The sequence below is a fragment of the Salmo salar genome, chromosome ssa15, assembly GCF_905237065.1.
Source record: "Salmo salar chromosome ssa15, Ssal_v3.1, whole genome shotgun sequence".
In the NCBI taxonomy this organism is placed as follows: Eukaryota; Metazoa; Chordata; class Actinopteri; order Salmoniformes; family Salmonidae; genus Salmo; species Salmo salar.
Window position 1 is genome coordinate 105,053,401 of NC_059456.1, and position 15,239 is coordinate 105,068,639.

At 38.4% G+C, this 15,239-nt stretch overlaps 1 protein-coding gene across 10 annotated transcripts in view; it reads right to left on the bottom strand.

Annotated features, from left to right (window-relative positions):
* The window catches only part of LOC106591588 (regulator of G-protein signaling 17), an 86,225-nt gene that overhangs the window by 57,897 nt on the left and 13,089 nt on the right, over positions 1-15,239 (bottom strand). For 8 of the 10 annotated variants that reach the window (XR_006759373.1, XM_045696510.1, XM_045696509.1 and 5 more), the window contains exon 2: positions 939-1,052. The exons of the other annotated variants lie outside the window; for them this stretch is intronic. Coding sequence is in view for 7 of the 8 variants with exons in the window: in XM_045696506.1 (XP_045552462.1) it covers positions 939-1,052 (114 nt within the window). In the remaining variant the exon portion in view is untranslated. The remainder of the gene's footprint in view (positions 1-938; positions 1,053-15,239) is intronic. 10 annotated transcript variants of the gene reach the window in all.

Consider the following 15,239-nt stretch of genomic DNA (forward strand, 5'->3'; position numbering starts at 1 on the left):
AACAAACACCAAATTGAGACTCTGCATGCCAAATCATGAGAAATCAAAAAGATAATTGTCAAAAAAACAAAGCAAACGAGAATGCTATTTGGCCCTAAACAGAGAGTACACAGTGGCAGAATACCTGACCACTGTGACTGACCCAAACTTAAGGAAAGCTTTGACTATGTACAGACTCAGTGAGCATAGCCTTGGTATTGAGAAAGGCCACCGTAGGCAGACCTGGCTCTCAAGAGAAGACAGGCTATGTGCGCACGGCCCACAAAATGAGGTGGAAACTGAGCTGCACTTCCTAACCTCCTGCTAAATGTATAACCATATTAGAGACACATATTTCTCTCAGATTAAACAGATCCACAAAGAATTCGAAAACAAATCCAAATCTATCTATTGGGTGAAATACCACAGTGTCCCATCCCAGCAGTGAAGAACAAACACCATTGTAAATACAACCCATATTTAGGTTTATTTATTTTGCCTTTTGTACTACTATTTGCACTTAATATGACATTAATAATGTTTTTATTCTCTTGGAACTTCTCTGAGTGTAATGTTTACTGGAAATATTAGTGTTTATTTTACTTTTGTTTAGTATTTACTTCACTTGCTTTGGCAATGTTAACATATGTTTCCCATGCCAATACAGCCCCTTGAATTGAATTGAAATTGAATTGAGAAGAGAAAGAGACACAGACAGACACATATTTACATTTTAGTCATTTAGCAGACACTCTTATCCAGAGCGACTTATAGTACTGAATGCATACATTTCAAACACTTTTCCTTCATACTGGTCCCCCATGGGAATCAAACCCACAACCCTAGCGTTGCAAACAGCATTCTCTAACAACTGAGCCACACGGGACCAGACAGACAGACAGACAGACAGACAGACAGGCAGACAAGCAGACAGAAAGAGAGACGTTAGGTTAAGTTACCAGTATGTCCATCATGGCTTGACAGCTCTTGGCAGCCTAATAGTCTTATAATCCTCAGCGATGTTAACAGCCTGGGAACACGCATGTCATCGCCCCTTTGGCCACGGACCTCTCCTTCATGGACACACACATTAATACATGCACACAATCACATACATGTACACACAATCACATACATGTACACACAAACAGACATGTACACACAATCACATACATGTACACACAAACAGACATGTAAACAAAGGGAGAGAGAGAAAAAAGTCTGTAAGTAATATATAGTAGTAATATATAGTAGTAATATATAATAGTAATATATAGTAGTAATATATAGAAGTAATATATAATAGTAACATATAGTAGTAATATATAGTAGTAATATATAATAGTAATATATAGTAGTAATATATAATAGTAATATATACTAGTAATATATAGTAGTAATATATAGTAGTAATATATAATAGTAATATATAGTAGTAATATATAATAGTAATATATAGTAGTAATATATAATAGTAATATATAGTAGTAATATATAGTAGTAATATATAATAGTAATATATAGTAGTAATATATAATAGTAATATATAGTAGTAATATATAGAAGTAATATATAATAGTAACATATAGTAGTAATATATAGTAGTAATATATAATAGTAATATATAATAGTAATATATAGTAGTAATATATAGTAGTAATATATAATAGTAATATATAATAGTAATATATAGTAGTAATATATAGTAGTAATATATAGTAGTAATATATAATAGTAATATATAGTAGTAATATATAGTAGTAATATATAATAGTAATATATAGTAGTAATATATAGTAGTAATACATAATAGTAATATATAATAGTAATATATAGTAGTAATATATAATAGTAATATATAGTAGTAATATATAATAGTAATATATAGTAGTAATATATAATAGTAATATATAATAGTAATATATAGTAGTAATATATAGTAGTAATATATAGTAGTAATATATAATAGTAATATATAGTAGTAATATATAATAGTAATATATAGTAGTAATATATAGTAGTAATATATAATAGTAATATATAATAGTAATATATAATAGTAACATATAGTAGTAATATATAGTAGTAATATATAGTAGTAATATATAATAGTAATATATAGTAGTAATATATAGTAGTAATATATAGTAGTAATATATAATAGTAATATATAATAGTAATATATAATAGTAATATATAGTAGTAATATATAGTAGTAATATATAATAGTAATATATAGTAGTAATATATAATAGTAATATATAGTAGTAATATACTGCTAAAAAAAATAAAGGGAACACTTAAACAACACAATGTAACTCCAAGTCAATCACACTTCTGTGAAATCAAACTGTCCACTTAGGAAGCAACACTGATTGACAATAAATTTCACATGCTGTTGTGCAAATGGAATAGACAACAGGTGGAAATTATAGGCAATTAGCAAGACACCCCCAATAAAGGACTGGTTCTGCAGGTGGGGACCACAGACCACTTCTCAGTTCCTATGCTTCCTGGCTGATGTTTTGGTCACTTTTGAATGCTGGCGGGGTGCTTTCACTCTAGTGGTAGCATGAGACGGAGTCTACAACCCACACAAGTGGCTCAGGTAGTGCAGCTCATCCAGGATGGCACATCAATGCGAGCTGTGGCAAGAAGGTTTGCTGTGTCTGTCAGCGTAGTGTCCAGAGCATGGAGGCACTACCAGGAGACAGGCCAGTACATCAGGAGACGTGGAGGAGGCCGTAGGAGGGCAACAACCCAGCAGCAGGACCGCTACCTCCGCCTTTGTGCAAGGAGGAGCAGGAGGAGCACTGCCAGAGCCCTGCAAAATGACCTCCAGCAGGCCACAAATGTGCATGTGTCTGCTCAAACGGTCAGAAACAGACTCCATGAGGGTGGTATGAGGGCCCGACGTCCACAGGTGGGGGTTGTGTTTACAGCCCAACACCGTGCAAGATGTTTGGCATTTGCCAGGGAACACCAAGATTGGCAAATTTGCCACTGGCGTCCTGTGCTCTTCACAGATGAAAGCAGGTTCACACTGAGCACATGTGACAGACGTGACAGAGTCTGGAGACGCCGTGGAGAACGTTCTGCTGCCTGCAACATCCTCCAGCATGACCGGTTTGGCGGTGGGTCACTCATGGTGTGGGGTGGCATTTCTTTGGGGGGCCGTGTGCTCGCCAGGGGGGCCATGTGCTCGCCAGAGGTAGTCTGACTGCCATTAGGTACCGAGATGAGATCCTCAGACCCCTTGTGAGACCATATGCTGGTGCAGTTGGCCCTGGGTTCCTCCTAATGCAACACAATGCTAGACCTCATGTGGCTGGAGTGTGTCAGCAGGTCCTGCAAGAGGAAGGCATTGATGCTATTGTTGTAGGGAGGTCATACAGGCACGTGGAGGCCACACACACTACTGAGCCTCATTTTGACTTGTTTTAATGACATTACATCAAAGTTGGATCAGCCTGTAGTGTGGTTTTCCACTTTAATTTTGAGTTTGACTCCAAATCCAGACCTCCATGGGTTGATAAATTGGATTTCCATTGATTATTTTTGTGTGATTTTGTTGTCAGCACATTCAACTATGTAAAGAAAAAAGTATTTAATAAGATTATTTCATTCATTCAGATCTAGGATGTGTTATTTTAGTGTTCCCTTTATTTTTTTGAGCAGTGTATATAGTAGTAATATATAATAGTAATATATAGTAGTAATATATAATAGTAATATATAGTAGTAATATATAGTAGTAATATAAAATAGTAATATATAGTAGTAATATATAGTAGTAACATATAGTAGTAATATATAATAGTAATATATAGTAGTAATATATAGTAGTAATATATAGTAGTAATATATAATAGTAATATATAATAGTAATATATAGTAGTAATATATAATAGTAATATATAGTAGTAATATATAATAGTAATATATAGTAGTAATATATAGTTGTAATATATAGTAGTAATATATAGTAGTAATATATAATAGTAATATATAGTAGTAATATATAGTAGTAATATATAATAGTAATATATAGTAGTAATATATAATAGTAATATATAATAGTAATATATAGTAGTAATATATAGTAGTAATATATAATAGTAATATATAGTAGTAATATATAGTAGTAATATATAATAGTAATATATAGTAGTAATATATAGTAGAGATTTTCGATGAGATTTTCGATGTACCCATTCCATGGCACATGGTTTATGAATTGACACGCAAAACAACGCCGGATTCAAAACTTCACATTTTTAAATTTAAATTATTATACAAAATTCTTGCAACCAATAGAATGTTATATATATATATATATATATATATATATATGGGGGATACAATCTTCCCAGCTCTGCAGATTTTGCTGCGAAGAGGCAGAGTCATTAGATCATTTGTTTTGGTTCTGTCCATATGTAGCTTGTTTTTGGTCACAGGTCCAGGAATGGCTGAAGAATTGCAACATTTGCCTTGAACTAACGCTGCAGATAGCAATACTGGGTGATTTGAAAAGCCATAGTCAACAATTAATACAATTATTATTATTTTAACAAAAATGTATATCTTTAATTTACAATCTGTAGAAGCTATGAGAGTAGAAAGGTTCAGTACTTTTGTGAAGCATCACAGCACAGTTGAAAAATATCTGGCAAATCGAAATCCAAAATGGATGGTGTTGAGAGATAGATGGGAGGGGTTGAATGGAGCTGAAGGGTGGGACTAATAACATGCTTTTCTGCAAAGGGGACAGGACGACTACACCGTATTGAGGGGAGGATTGATGGGGCCATGTATCACGAGATCTTGGCCAACAACCTCCTTCCCTCAGTAAGAGCATTGAAGATGAGTCGTGGCTGGGTCTTCCAGCATGACAACGACCCGAAACACACAGCCAGGGCAACTAAGGAGTGGCTCCGTGAGAAGCATCTCAAGGTCCTGGAGTGGCCTAGCCAGTCTCCAGACCTGAACCATATAGAAAATCTTTGGAGGGAGCTGAAAGCGGTTTTCTGTTTTTTTTTGTTGTTATTCTGTCTCTCACTGTTCAAATAAACCTACCATTAAAATTATAGACTGATCATTTCTTTGTCAGTGGGCAAACGTACAAAATCAGCAGGGGATCAAATACTTTTTTCCCTCACTGTATGTATGCATATGTATGTATGTATGTATGTATGTATGTATGTATGTATGTATGTATGTATGTATGTATGCATATACATGGGTATGTACGTGTATGTATGTATATATGTGTATATGTGTATATGTATGCATATGTATGGGTATGTACGTGTATATATGTATGTGTATATGTGTATATGTATGCATATGTATGGGTATGTACGTGTATATATGTATGTGTATATGTGTATATGTATGCATATGTATGGGTATGTACGTGTATGTATGTATGTAAGTATGTATATATGTGTATATGTATGGATATGTACGTGTATGTATATGGATATATATATATACCAAAAAAAGATATGGGGTATTGGAAATGATGCAGACAATTACATTAATGGAAGCAACAATCTACCCACAATATAAAGCTGATCCACCCCTTAACAAAATATATATATATATATATACACTACCGTTCAAAAGTTTGGGGTCACTTAAAAATGTCCTTGTTTTTGAAAGAAAAGCAAATTTCTGATCCATTAAAATAACATCAAATTGATCAGAAATACAGTGTAGACATTGTTAATGTTATAAATTACTATTGTAGCTGGAAACAGCAGATTTTTGATGGAATATCTACATAGCTGTACAGAGGCCCATTATCAGCAACCATCACTCCTGTGTTCCAAAACTGAAGATCTCATACAATGCTGTGCACTACTCCCTTCACAGAACAGTGCAAACTGGCTCTAACCAGAATCGAAAGAGGAGTGGGAGGCCCAAATAGTGTTATTTGACGTGTATCTTTTTTGACACGCAAAGAGCCGAACGGCGTTCCACAGTATGTCGTGAAGCTAATGGCAGTGACGCTATTACTGTCTAACTAAAGTAAGGCAACATCTGAAAAATAGCGCACTTGGTAGTGTGTACCGGTGCTCGACCAGTCACGAAAGCCAACATCACCCACGACAAAGAACGGTTGATTGTCAAGGCAATGAATTCCATTATCTTGGTGTTAATCGCTTTCGCCTTTGATTTCTCTCGCTGAAAGTTTCTACTCTTTCAAATGAGTGCTCGTCTTGTTGACTGCTCAATCCACACAGCAGACATTGTGGGCTAGGTTAGGGATGCTGTGTTGCACGTGTAGTGCAAAATTTTACGTGGCGTCATTACGTTTTATAGGTATACACGGCAGCTTTGACATCGGTTTTGCACATCAGCGTTAAACTAGACATTGGGCCGATACCGATGTTGGCATTTTTAGCTAATATCGTTAGATTCCGATATGTTCACCGATATATAGTACACCCCTAAGAAAAACAATTCTCAATGCACTGTAATTTACAAACTGATAAGGGCTATTGATAAAAGCTAGGTAAATGAGTAAGCCGATTGGAAAAGGCAATTGTAAATATAAATGATATTGTTTTAGATCTATTTTACCTTATGATCGTTGGAGACATGTGAAACCAGTCATATGGCAGCAAACTGAAGCATATCACATTTTCCACTGTGAAGTTTATAGGATATAGGCTTCACCATTGACAGTACAGCACCAAACCACATTGATACGATTTCTAGAATGTTTTAATGATATACCTGAACTTTCCACTGTATTTTTTACAATTTGCATTGTGTTAAAAAATGTGCCACTATCGGTAGCCACCGTCAGTTATACCTACAGTTGAAGTCGGAAGATTACATACACCTTAGCCAAAAATATTTAAACTCAGTTTTTCACAATTCCTGACATTTAATCCTAGTAAAAAAATCCCTGTTTTAAGTCAGTTAGGATCACCACTTTATTTTAAGAATGTGAAATGTCAGAATAATAGTAGAGAGAATGATTTATTTCAGCTTTTATTTCTTTCATCACATTCCCAGTGGGTCAGAAGTTTACATACACTCAGTTAGTATTTTTAGTTAGCAGTTAATCTCCCTGGCGTTGCGCTCTACCAACTTTAAATTGTTTAACTTGGGTCAAACGTTTCGGGTAGCCTTCCACAAGCTTCCCACAGTAAGTTGGGTGAATTTTGGCCCATTCCTCCTGACAGAGCTGGTGTAACTGAGTCAGGTTTGTAGGCCTCCTTGCTCGCACACGCTTTTTCAGTTCTGCCCACAAATGTCCTATAGGGTTGAGGTCAAGGCATTGTGATGGCCACTCCAACACCTTGACTTTGTTGTCCTTAAGCCATTTTGCCACAACTTTGGAAGTATGCTTGTGGTCATTGTCCATTTGGAAGAATAATTTGCGACCAAGCTTTAACTTCCTGACTGATGTCTTGAGATGTTGCTTCAATATATCCACGTAATTTTCCTAACTCATGATGCCATCTATTTTGTGAAGTGCACCAGTCCCTCCTGCAGCAAAACACCCCCACAACATGATGCTGCCACCCCCGTGCTTCACGGTTGGGATGGCGTTCTTTGGCTTGCAAGCCTCCCCCTTTTTCCTCCAAACATAATGATGGTCATTATGGCCAAACAGTTCTATTTTTGTTTCATCAGACCAGAGGACATTTCTCCAAAAAGTACAATCTTTGTCCCCATGTGCAGTTGCAAACTGTAGTCTGGCTTTTTTATGGCGGTTTTGGAGCAGTGGCTTCTTCCTTGCTGAGTGGCCTTTCAGGTTGTGTCGATATAGGACTCGTTTTACTGTGGATATTGATACTTTTGTACCTGTTTCCTCCAGCATCTTCACAAGGTCCTTTGCTGTTGTTTTGGGATTGATTTGCACTTTTCACACCAAAGTACGTTCATCTCTAGGAGACAGAACGCCTCTCCTTCCTGAGCGGTATGACGGCTGCGTGGTCCCATGGTGTTTATACTTGCATACTATTGTTTGTACAGATGAACGTGGTACCTTCAGGCGTTTGGAGATTGCTCCCAAGGATGAACCAGACTTGTGGAGGTCTATCATATTTTTTGAGGTCTTGGCTGATTTATTTTGATTTCCCCATGATGTCAAGCAAAGAGGCACTGAGTTTGAAGGTAGGCCTTGAAATACATCCACAGGTACACCTCCAATTGACTCAAATTATGTCTATTAGCCTATCAGAAGCTTCTAAAGCCATGACATCATTTTCTGGAATTGTCCAAGCTGTTTAAAGGAACACCCACTGGAATTTGGATACAGTGAATTATAAGTGAAATAATCTGTCTGTAAACAATTGTTGAAAAATCACACAAAGTAGATGTCCTAACCGACTTGCCAAAACTATAATTTGTTAACAAGACATTTGTGGAGCGGTTGAAAAACAAGTTTTAATGACTCCAACCTAAGTGTATGTAAACTTCTGACTTCAACTGTACAACCATTTATAACTGTCTCTTTAGTGTGTCACGCCCTACTGAGTCAAACCGTCCTGAGGCTGAGCCGAGCTTTGAGCTGCCACTTTAACAGAGATAGCACCCACAGGGATAATGCTACCAACAACATAGCCCCCATAGTCCAACAACACAGTCCATAAATCCAGAATAAATTAAAGAAAGCTACAATATTGTCACGAACCTGATCTGTTTCACCTGTCCTTGTGATTGTCTCCACCCCCTCCAGGTGTCGCTTATATTCCCCAGTGTATTTATCCCTGTGTTTCCTGTCTCTGTGCCAGTTCGTCTTGTATGTTTCCAAGTCAACCAGCGGTTTTCCTATTCTCCTGCTTTTTGCGTTCTTCTTTTTCTAGTCCTCTTGGTTTTGACCCTTGCCTGTTCCTGGACTTTGTACCCGCCTGCCTGACCATTCTGCCTGCCTTGACCATGAGCCTGTCTGCCACTCTGTACCTCCTGGACTCTGATCTGGTTTTGACCTTTTTGCCTGTCCACGACCATTCTCTTGACTACCCCTTTTGGATTAATACACATTGTAAGACTCCAACCATCTGCCTCCTGTGTCTGTATTTGGGTCTCGCCTTGTGCCTTGATATACTGTTAGTTTCCTCACATTTATAACTGTCACGTTGGTGTTAGTTTCCTCACATTTATAACTGTCTCTTTAGTGTTAGTTTCCTCACATTTATAACTGTCTCTTTAGCGTTAGTTTCCTCACATTTATAACTGTCTCTTTAGCGTTAGTTTCCTCACATTTATAACTGTCACTTTAGCGTTAGTTTCCTCATCATTCCATTAGATCGTTAGTTGACCTTTATTTCCTCTGTCCTGTTGGTGTGGTTGTTCCTGAGGATCGCTAGCTATAGTGGATCATATTAGGCTAACGTATTACAAGTTGTGCAATAATTTAGGACATGTAGCCTATTGGAATCATTATGGAACACAGACCATATGTAGCAGTTTAAACCTGGAGCCTGGCGCACGGTTCACGATGACTGGACCATTGTCATTACAGTCCCATGATTCATGAGGATTGGTAGATTCATAGGACTACTGTTCAACCCCTATTGTACACTTTTCTCACCTTCCAATATTTCATAGATTGAACAATTGAATATGGCAACTCAGGATGAATCAAATCACTGTATTTTGATTCACCAATATATTTAGTGCGTAAAGGCTCTCCAAACCTGTTTTGTTTATTATTCAGAAATACTTTCCTAATCCTATATAATAAACACGATCAGAGTATTTTTAAATCTACCAGTTGGTGCTGAACAGGAGATGAATATGTGTGTATTAACATTCTGTCATTGATCCCTGATATTCTGAACTGTTCTCTACATAGTCTAGTGTCTGTTGAGAAAATTCTAATTAAAGGCACACCTAATTTAAAGGGATGTCTTTAAATAAATGTACTGAAATCACTATTGAATTAAAACTCCAAGAGAAAATCTGTTGGCCAGCTAATGGGAGGGTTTTCAGCAGTTGAATTACATTTATTCAGCGCTCGCAAGGAAACCACACCTGCAAAAGCCGTAATACAACTGCATAAGCTAAATTCTGAATATCATCTACTGAGAAGTGCGTAGGAAAGCTGTACTTAGAAAAAGCGTACATTTCTTAAGTCTGAATCGGGCCCTTAGTGAATATGTCAAAAGGCCAAACCACTTTTTAAAATTATGCTGTACCAGCTCCATTTCCCCCAAGGGCTGGTATAGGCCCGTGACTTACCTTCTTCTTCTTCTTCTCACTGAGGTCAATGGTGCATAAAGATCTCCAAAGTGTTGAATCCTCAGGGTTAATGTTACGGATCAAATGGTGTAGTTGAAGGTCATATCATTACTCATTAACAGCCCTCATCCATATTACAGTTAAGTTACTGTGGTCTATAATGCACAGATGAAGGGTCTATATATGAATTCTATGCAGTAAATGTAAAGCCAATTATAACTTCCCATTCATTTCAGCAAGCAAGTCATTTAAATTCTTATTTACAATGACAGCTTACCATGAGACAGGGGGTTAACTGCCTTGTTCAGGTCCAGAACAACCTTGTCAGCTCAGGGATTCGAACTAGCAACCTTTTGGTTACTGGCCCAACGCTCTAACCTCTAGGCTACCTGCCACCCTCATAAAACATTCATAAACATTCATAAACATACCTCCCTTGTCAAAAGTAAAGAATACAGAAAAAACAATGTTAAAGGAAATATAAACATTTTATTTCCATTTTCTAGATGTAGCACAGAAAACATTTGTTGGCCAAAGAATCCTACTATTTAAAAATGTTTGTTTGACTTTTCTTGAATGGCTTTAACAAAGATGTATATTCAAACCATTCAAATTCAATTCCCCATTTCAGACCGATATAGCAATAACTATTTTAGTGAGTAAAATGTACGAACACAAGGTAGTAGAGCTAGCTAGCATTTCCCCCTCATTCAGTAATGTAGCTAGCTAGCATTTCCCCCTTATTCAGTAATGTAGCTAGCGAGCATTTCCCCCTTATTCAGTAATGTAGCTAGCTAGCATTTCCCCCTTATTCAGTAATGTAGCTAGCTAGCATTTCCCCCTTATTCAGTAATGTAGCTAGCTAGCATTTCCCCCTTATTCAGTAATGTAGCTAGCTAGCATTTCCCCCTTATTCAGTAATGTAGCTAGCTAGCATTTCCCCCTTATTCAGTAATGTAGCTAGCTAGCTAAGCCCCTGGCACAATGTCAACACTTTTCAAACACGGTTAATAAACATTACAAAGTCATCATAAAACTCATGAAACATTTAGTTAACAATGTTATTTCACTGTTTATAATAGATAAATATTGCTATATTTAGATATGTAATATAATTGACTTCACATTGACTACATAGAATGCATAAATAGACCTTTAACGGCAGCTAGCCTAATGGTTAGAATGTTGTACCAGTAAGCAAAAGGATGCTGGATCGAATCCCCGGGCTGACAAGGTAAAGTTATGTCATTCCTCCCCTGAGCAAGGCAGTTTAACCCACTGCGCTGAAGACGTGGGTGTAGATTAAGGCAGCCCCCCCCTTACCTCTCTGATTCAGAGGGGTTGGGTTAAATGCGGAAGACACATTTCAGTTGAAGGCATTCAGTTGTACAACTGACGAGGTATCCCCCCCTCTTTCCCTTAATTTTGGTGTTATAGCTCAGATGACAAACTGTACAGTTAATTATCATGAAGTGCTTTATGAATGGAAAAAATGATTTGACTTTACATTGACTGCATAGAATTCATACATAGACCCCTTCATCTGTGCGCCATAGACCAGTATGACCTAATTGTCATGTGGAGGAGAGCTGTTAATGAGTTACAGATGAAGTTGTCACATGACACCATTTGATCTGTAACATTTACCCTGAGGATTCAACAATATGGAGATATTTTATGCACCATTGACCTCAGTGAGAAGAAGAAGAAGAAGGTAAGTCACTGGCTTTTACCGGCCGGTGGGGGAAGTGGGGCTGGTACAGGTTATAAATCACCATAGCATATTCACTAACACTGGTATGGCAGAAGTTCACTGTTGACAACAGCCATAATGATGACGCTACGCTGTAATAGTAATGATGCATCTATTAAGATATTATTAAGATACCTAAATATGAGATCTTACATAGCATGACATGAATGCGATATAGATATGTTATGGATATATTTCATTCACCTTTAATAATGCGGTTGGGACCTGTTATAACACGTTCATGACATGCTTATAGATGAGTAATAAATGTGTTATGGGATATGTAGTTAAAAGTAAATCGTTACAGAGATCGAAAACATTCAACAACCAAATCTCCACGACAACCAAACCTCCACGACAACCAAACCTCCACAACAACCAAATCTCCACGACAACCAAACCTCCACAACAACCAAACCTCCACAACAACCAAACCTCCACAACAACCAAATCTCCACGACAACCAAACCTCCACAACAACCAAACCTCCACGACAACCAAAACTTCCACAACAACCAAAACCTCCACCACACTTAGCTGGACAGATGAATCATGACAAGACACCCAGTAACCACACTAACAAATCACTGGAGTCACCAGACGAGCACCACAATGAATCAGAACAGCAACAGCAAACAGACCAGCAGGAAAATAAGAACCCCATCAAAACCCACTATAGAACTCCCTGAACCCCATCAAAACCCACTATAGAACTCCCTGAACCCCATCAAAACCCACTATAGAACTCCCTGAACCCCATCAAAACCCACTATAGAACTCCCTGAACCCCATCAAAACCAACTATAGAACTCCCTGAACCCCATCAAAACCAACTATAGAACTCCCTGAACCCCATCAAAACCAACTATAGAACTCCCTGAACCCCATCAAAACCAACTATAGAACTCCCTGAACCCCATCAAAACCCACTATAGAACTCCCTGAACCCCATCAAAACCAACTATAGAACTCCCTGAACCCCATCAAAACCAACTATAGAACTCCCTGAACCCCATCAAAACCCACTATAGAACTCCCTGAACCCCATCAAAACCAACTATAGAACTCCCTGAACCCCATCAAAACCAACTATAGAACTCCCTGAACCCCATCAAAACCCACTATAGAACTCCCTGAACCCCATCAAAACCCACTATAGAACTCCCTGAACCCCATCAAAACCAACTATAGAACTCCCTGAACCCCATCAAAACCAACTATAGAACTCCCTGAACCCCATCAAAACCAACTATAGAACTCCCTGAACCCCATCAAAACCAACTATAGAACTCCCTGAACCCCATCAAAACCCACTATAGAACTCCCTGAACCCCATCAAAACCAACTATAGAACTCCCTGAACCCCATCAAAACCAACTATAGAACTCCCTGAACCCCATCAAAACCCACTATAGAACTCCCTGAACCCCATCAAAACCAACTATAGAACTCCCTGAACCCCATCAAAACCAACTATAGAACTCCCTGAACCCCATCAAAACCAACTATAGAACTCCCTGAACCCCATCAAAACCAACTATAGAACTCCCTGAACCCCATCAAAACCCACTATAGAACTCCCTGAACCCCATCAAAACCAACTATAGAACTCCCTGAACCCCATCAAAACCCACTATAGAACTCCCTGAACCCCATCAAAACCAACTATAGAACTCCCTGAACCCCATCAAAACCAACTATAGAACTCCCTGAACCCCATCAAAACCCACTATAGAACTCCCTGAACCCCATCAAAACCAACTATAGAACTCCCTGAACCCCATCAAAACCAACTATAGAACTCCCTGAACCCCATCAAAACCCACTATAGAACTCCCTGAACCCCATCAAAACCAACTATAGAACTCCCTGAACCCCATCAAAACCAACTATAGAACTCCCTGAACCCCATCAAAACCCACTATAGAACTCCCTGAACCCCATCAAAACCAACTATAGAACTCCCTGAACCCCATCAAAACCAACTATAGAACTCCCTGAACCCCATCAAAACCCACTATAGAACTCCCTGAACCCCATCAAAACCAACTATAGAACTCCCTGAACCCCATCAAAACCAACTATAGAACTCCCTGAACCCCATCAAAACCCACTATAGAACTCCCTGAACCCCATCAAAACCCACTATAGAACTCCCTGAACCCCATCAAAACCAACTATAGAACTCCCTGAACCCCATCAAAACCAACTATAGAACTCCCTGAACCCCATCAAAACCAACTATAGAACTCCCTGAACCCCATCAAAACCCACTATAGAACTCCCTGAACCCCATCAAAACCAACTATAGAACTCCCTGAACCCCATCAAAACCCACTATAGAACTCCCTGAACCCCATCAAAACCAACTATAGAACTCCCTGAACCCCATCAAAACCAACTATAGAACTCCCTGAACCCCATCAAAACCAACTATAGAACTCCCTGAACCCCATCAAAACCAACTATAGAACTCCCTGAACCCCATCAAAACCAACTATAGAACTCCCTGAACCCCATCAAAACCAACTATAGAACTCCCTGAACCCCATCAAAACCAACTATAGAACTCCCTGAACCCCATCAAAACCAACTATAGAACTCCCTGAACCCCATCAAAACCAACTATAGAACTCCCTGAACCCCATCAAAACCAACTATAGAACTCCCTGAACCCCATCAAAACCAACTATAGAACTCCCTGAACCCCATCAAAACCAACTATAGAACTCCCTGAACCCCATCAAAACCCACTATAGAACTCCCTGAACCCCATCAAAACCAACTATAGAACTCCCTGAACCCCATCAAAACCAACTATAGAACTCCCTGAACCCCATCAAAACCAACTATAGAACTCCCTGAACCCCATCAAAACCAACTATAGAACTCCCTGAACCCCATCAAAACCAACTATAGAACTCCCTGAACCCCATCAAAACCAACTATAGAACTCCCTGAACCCCATCAAAACCAACTATAGAACTCCCTGAACCCCATCAAAACCAACTATAGAACTCCCTGAACCCCATCAAAACCAACTATAGAACTCCCTGAACCCCATCAAAACCAACTATAGAACTCCCTGAACCCCATCAAAACCAACTATAGAACTCCCTGAACCCCATCAAAACCAACTATAGAACTCCCTGAACCCCATCAAAACCAACTATAGAACTCCCTGAACCCCATCAAAACCAACTATAGAACTCCCTGAACCCCATCAAAACCAACTATAGAACTCCCTGAACCCCATCAAAACCAACTATAGAACTCCCTGAACCCCATCAAAACCAACTAT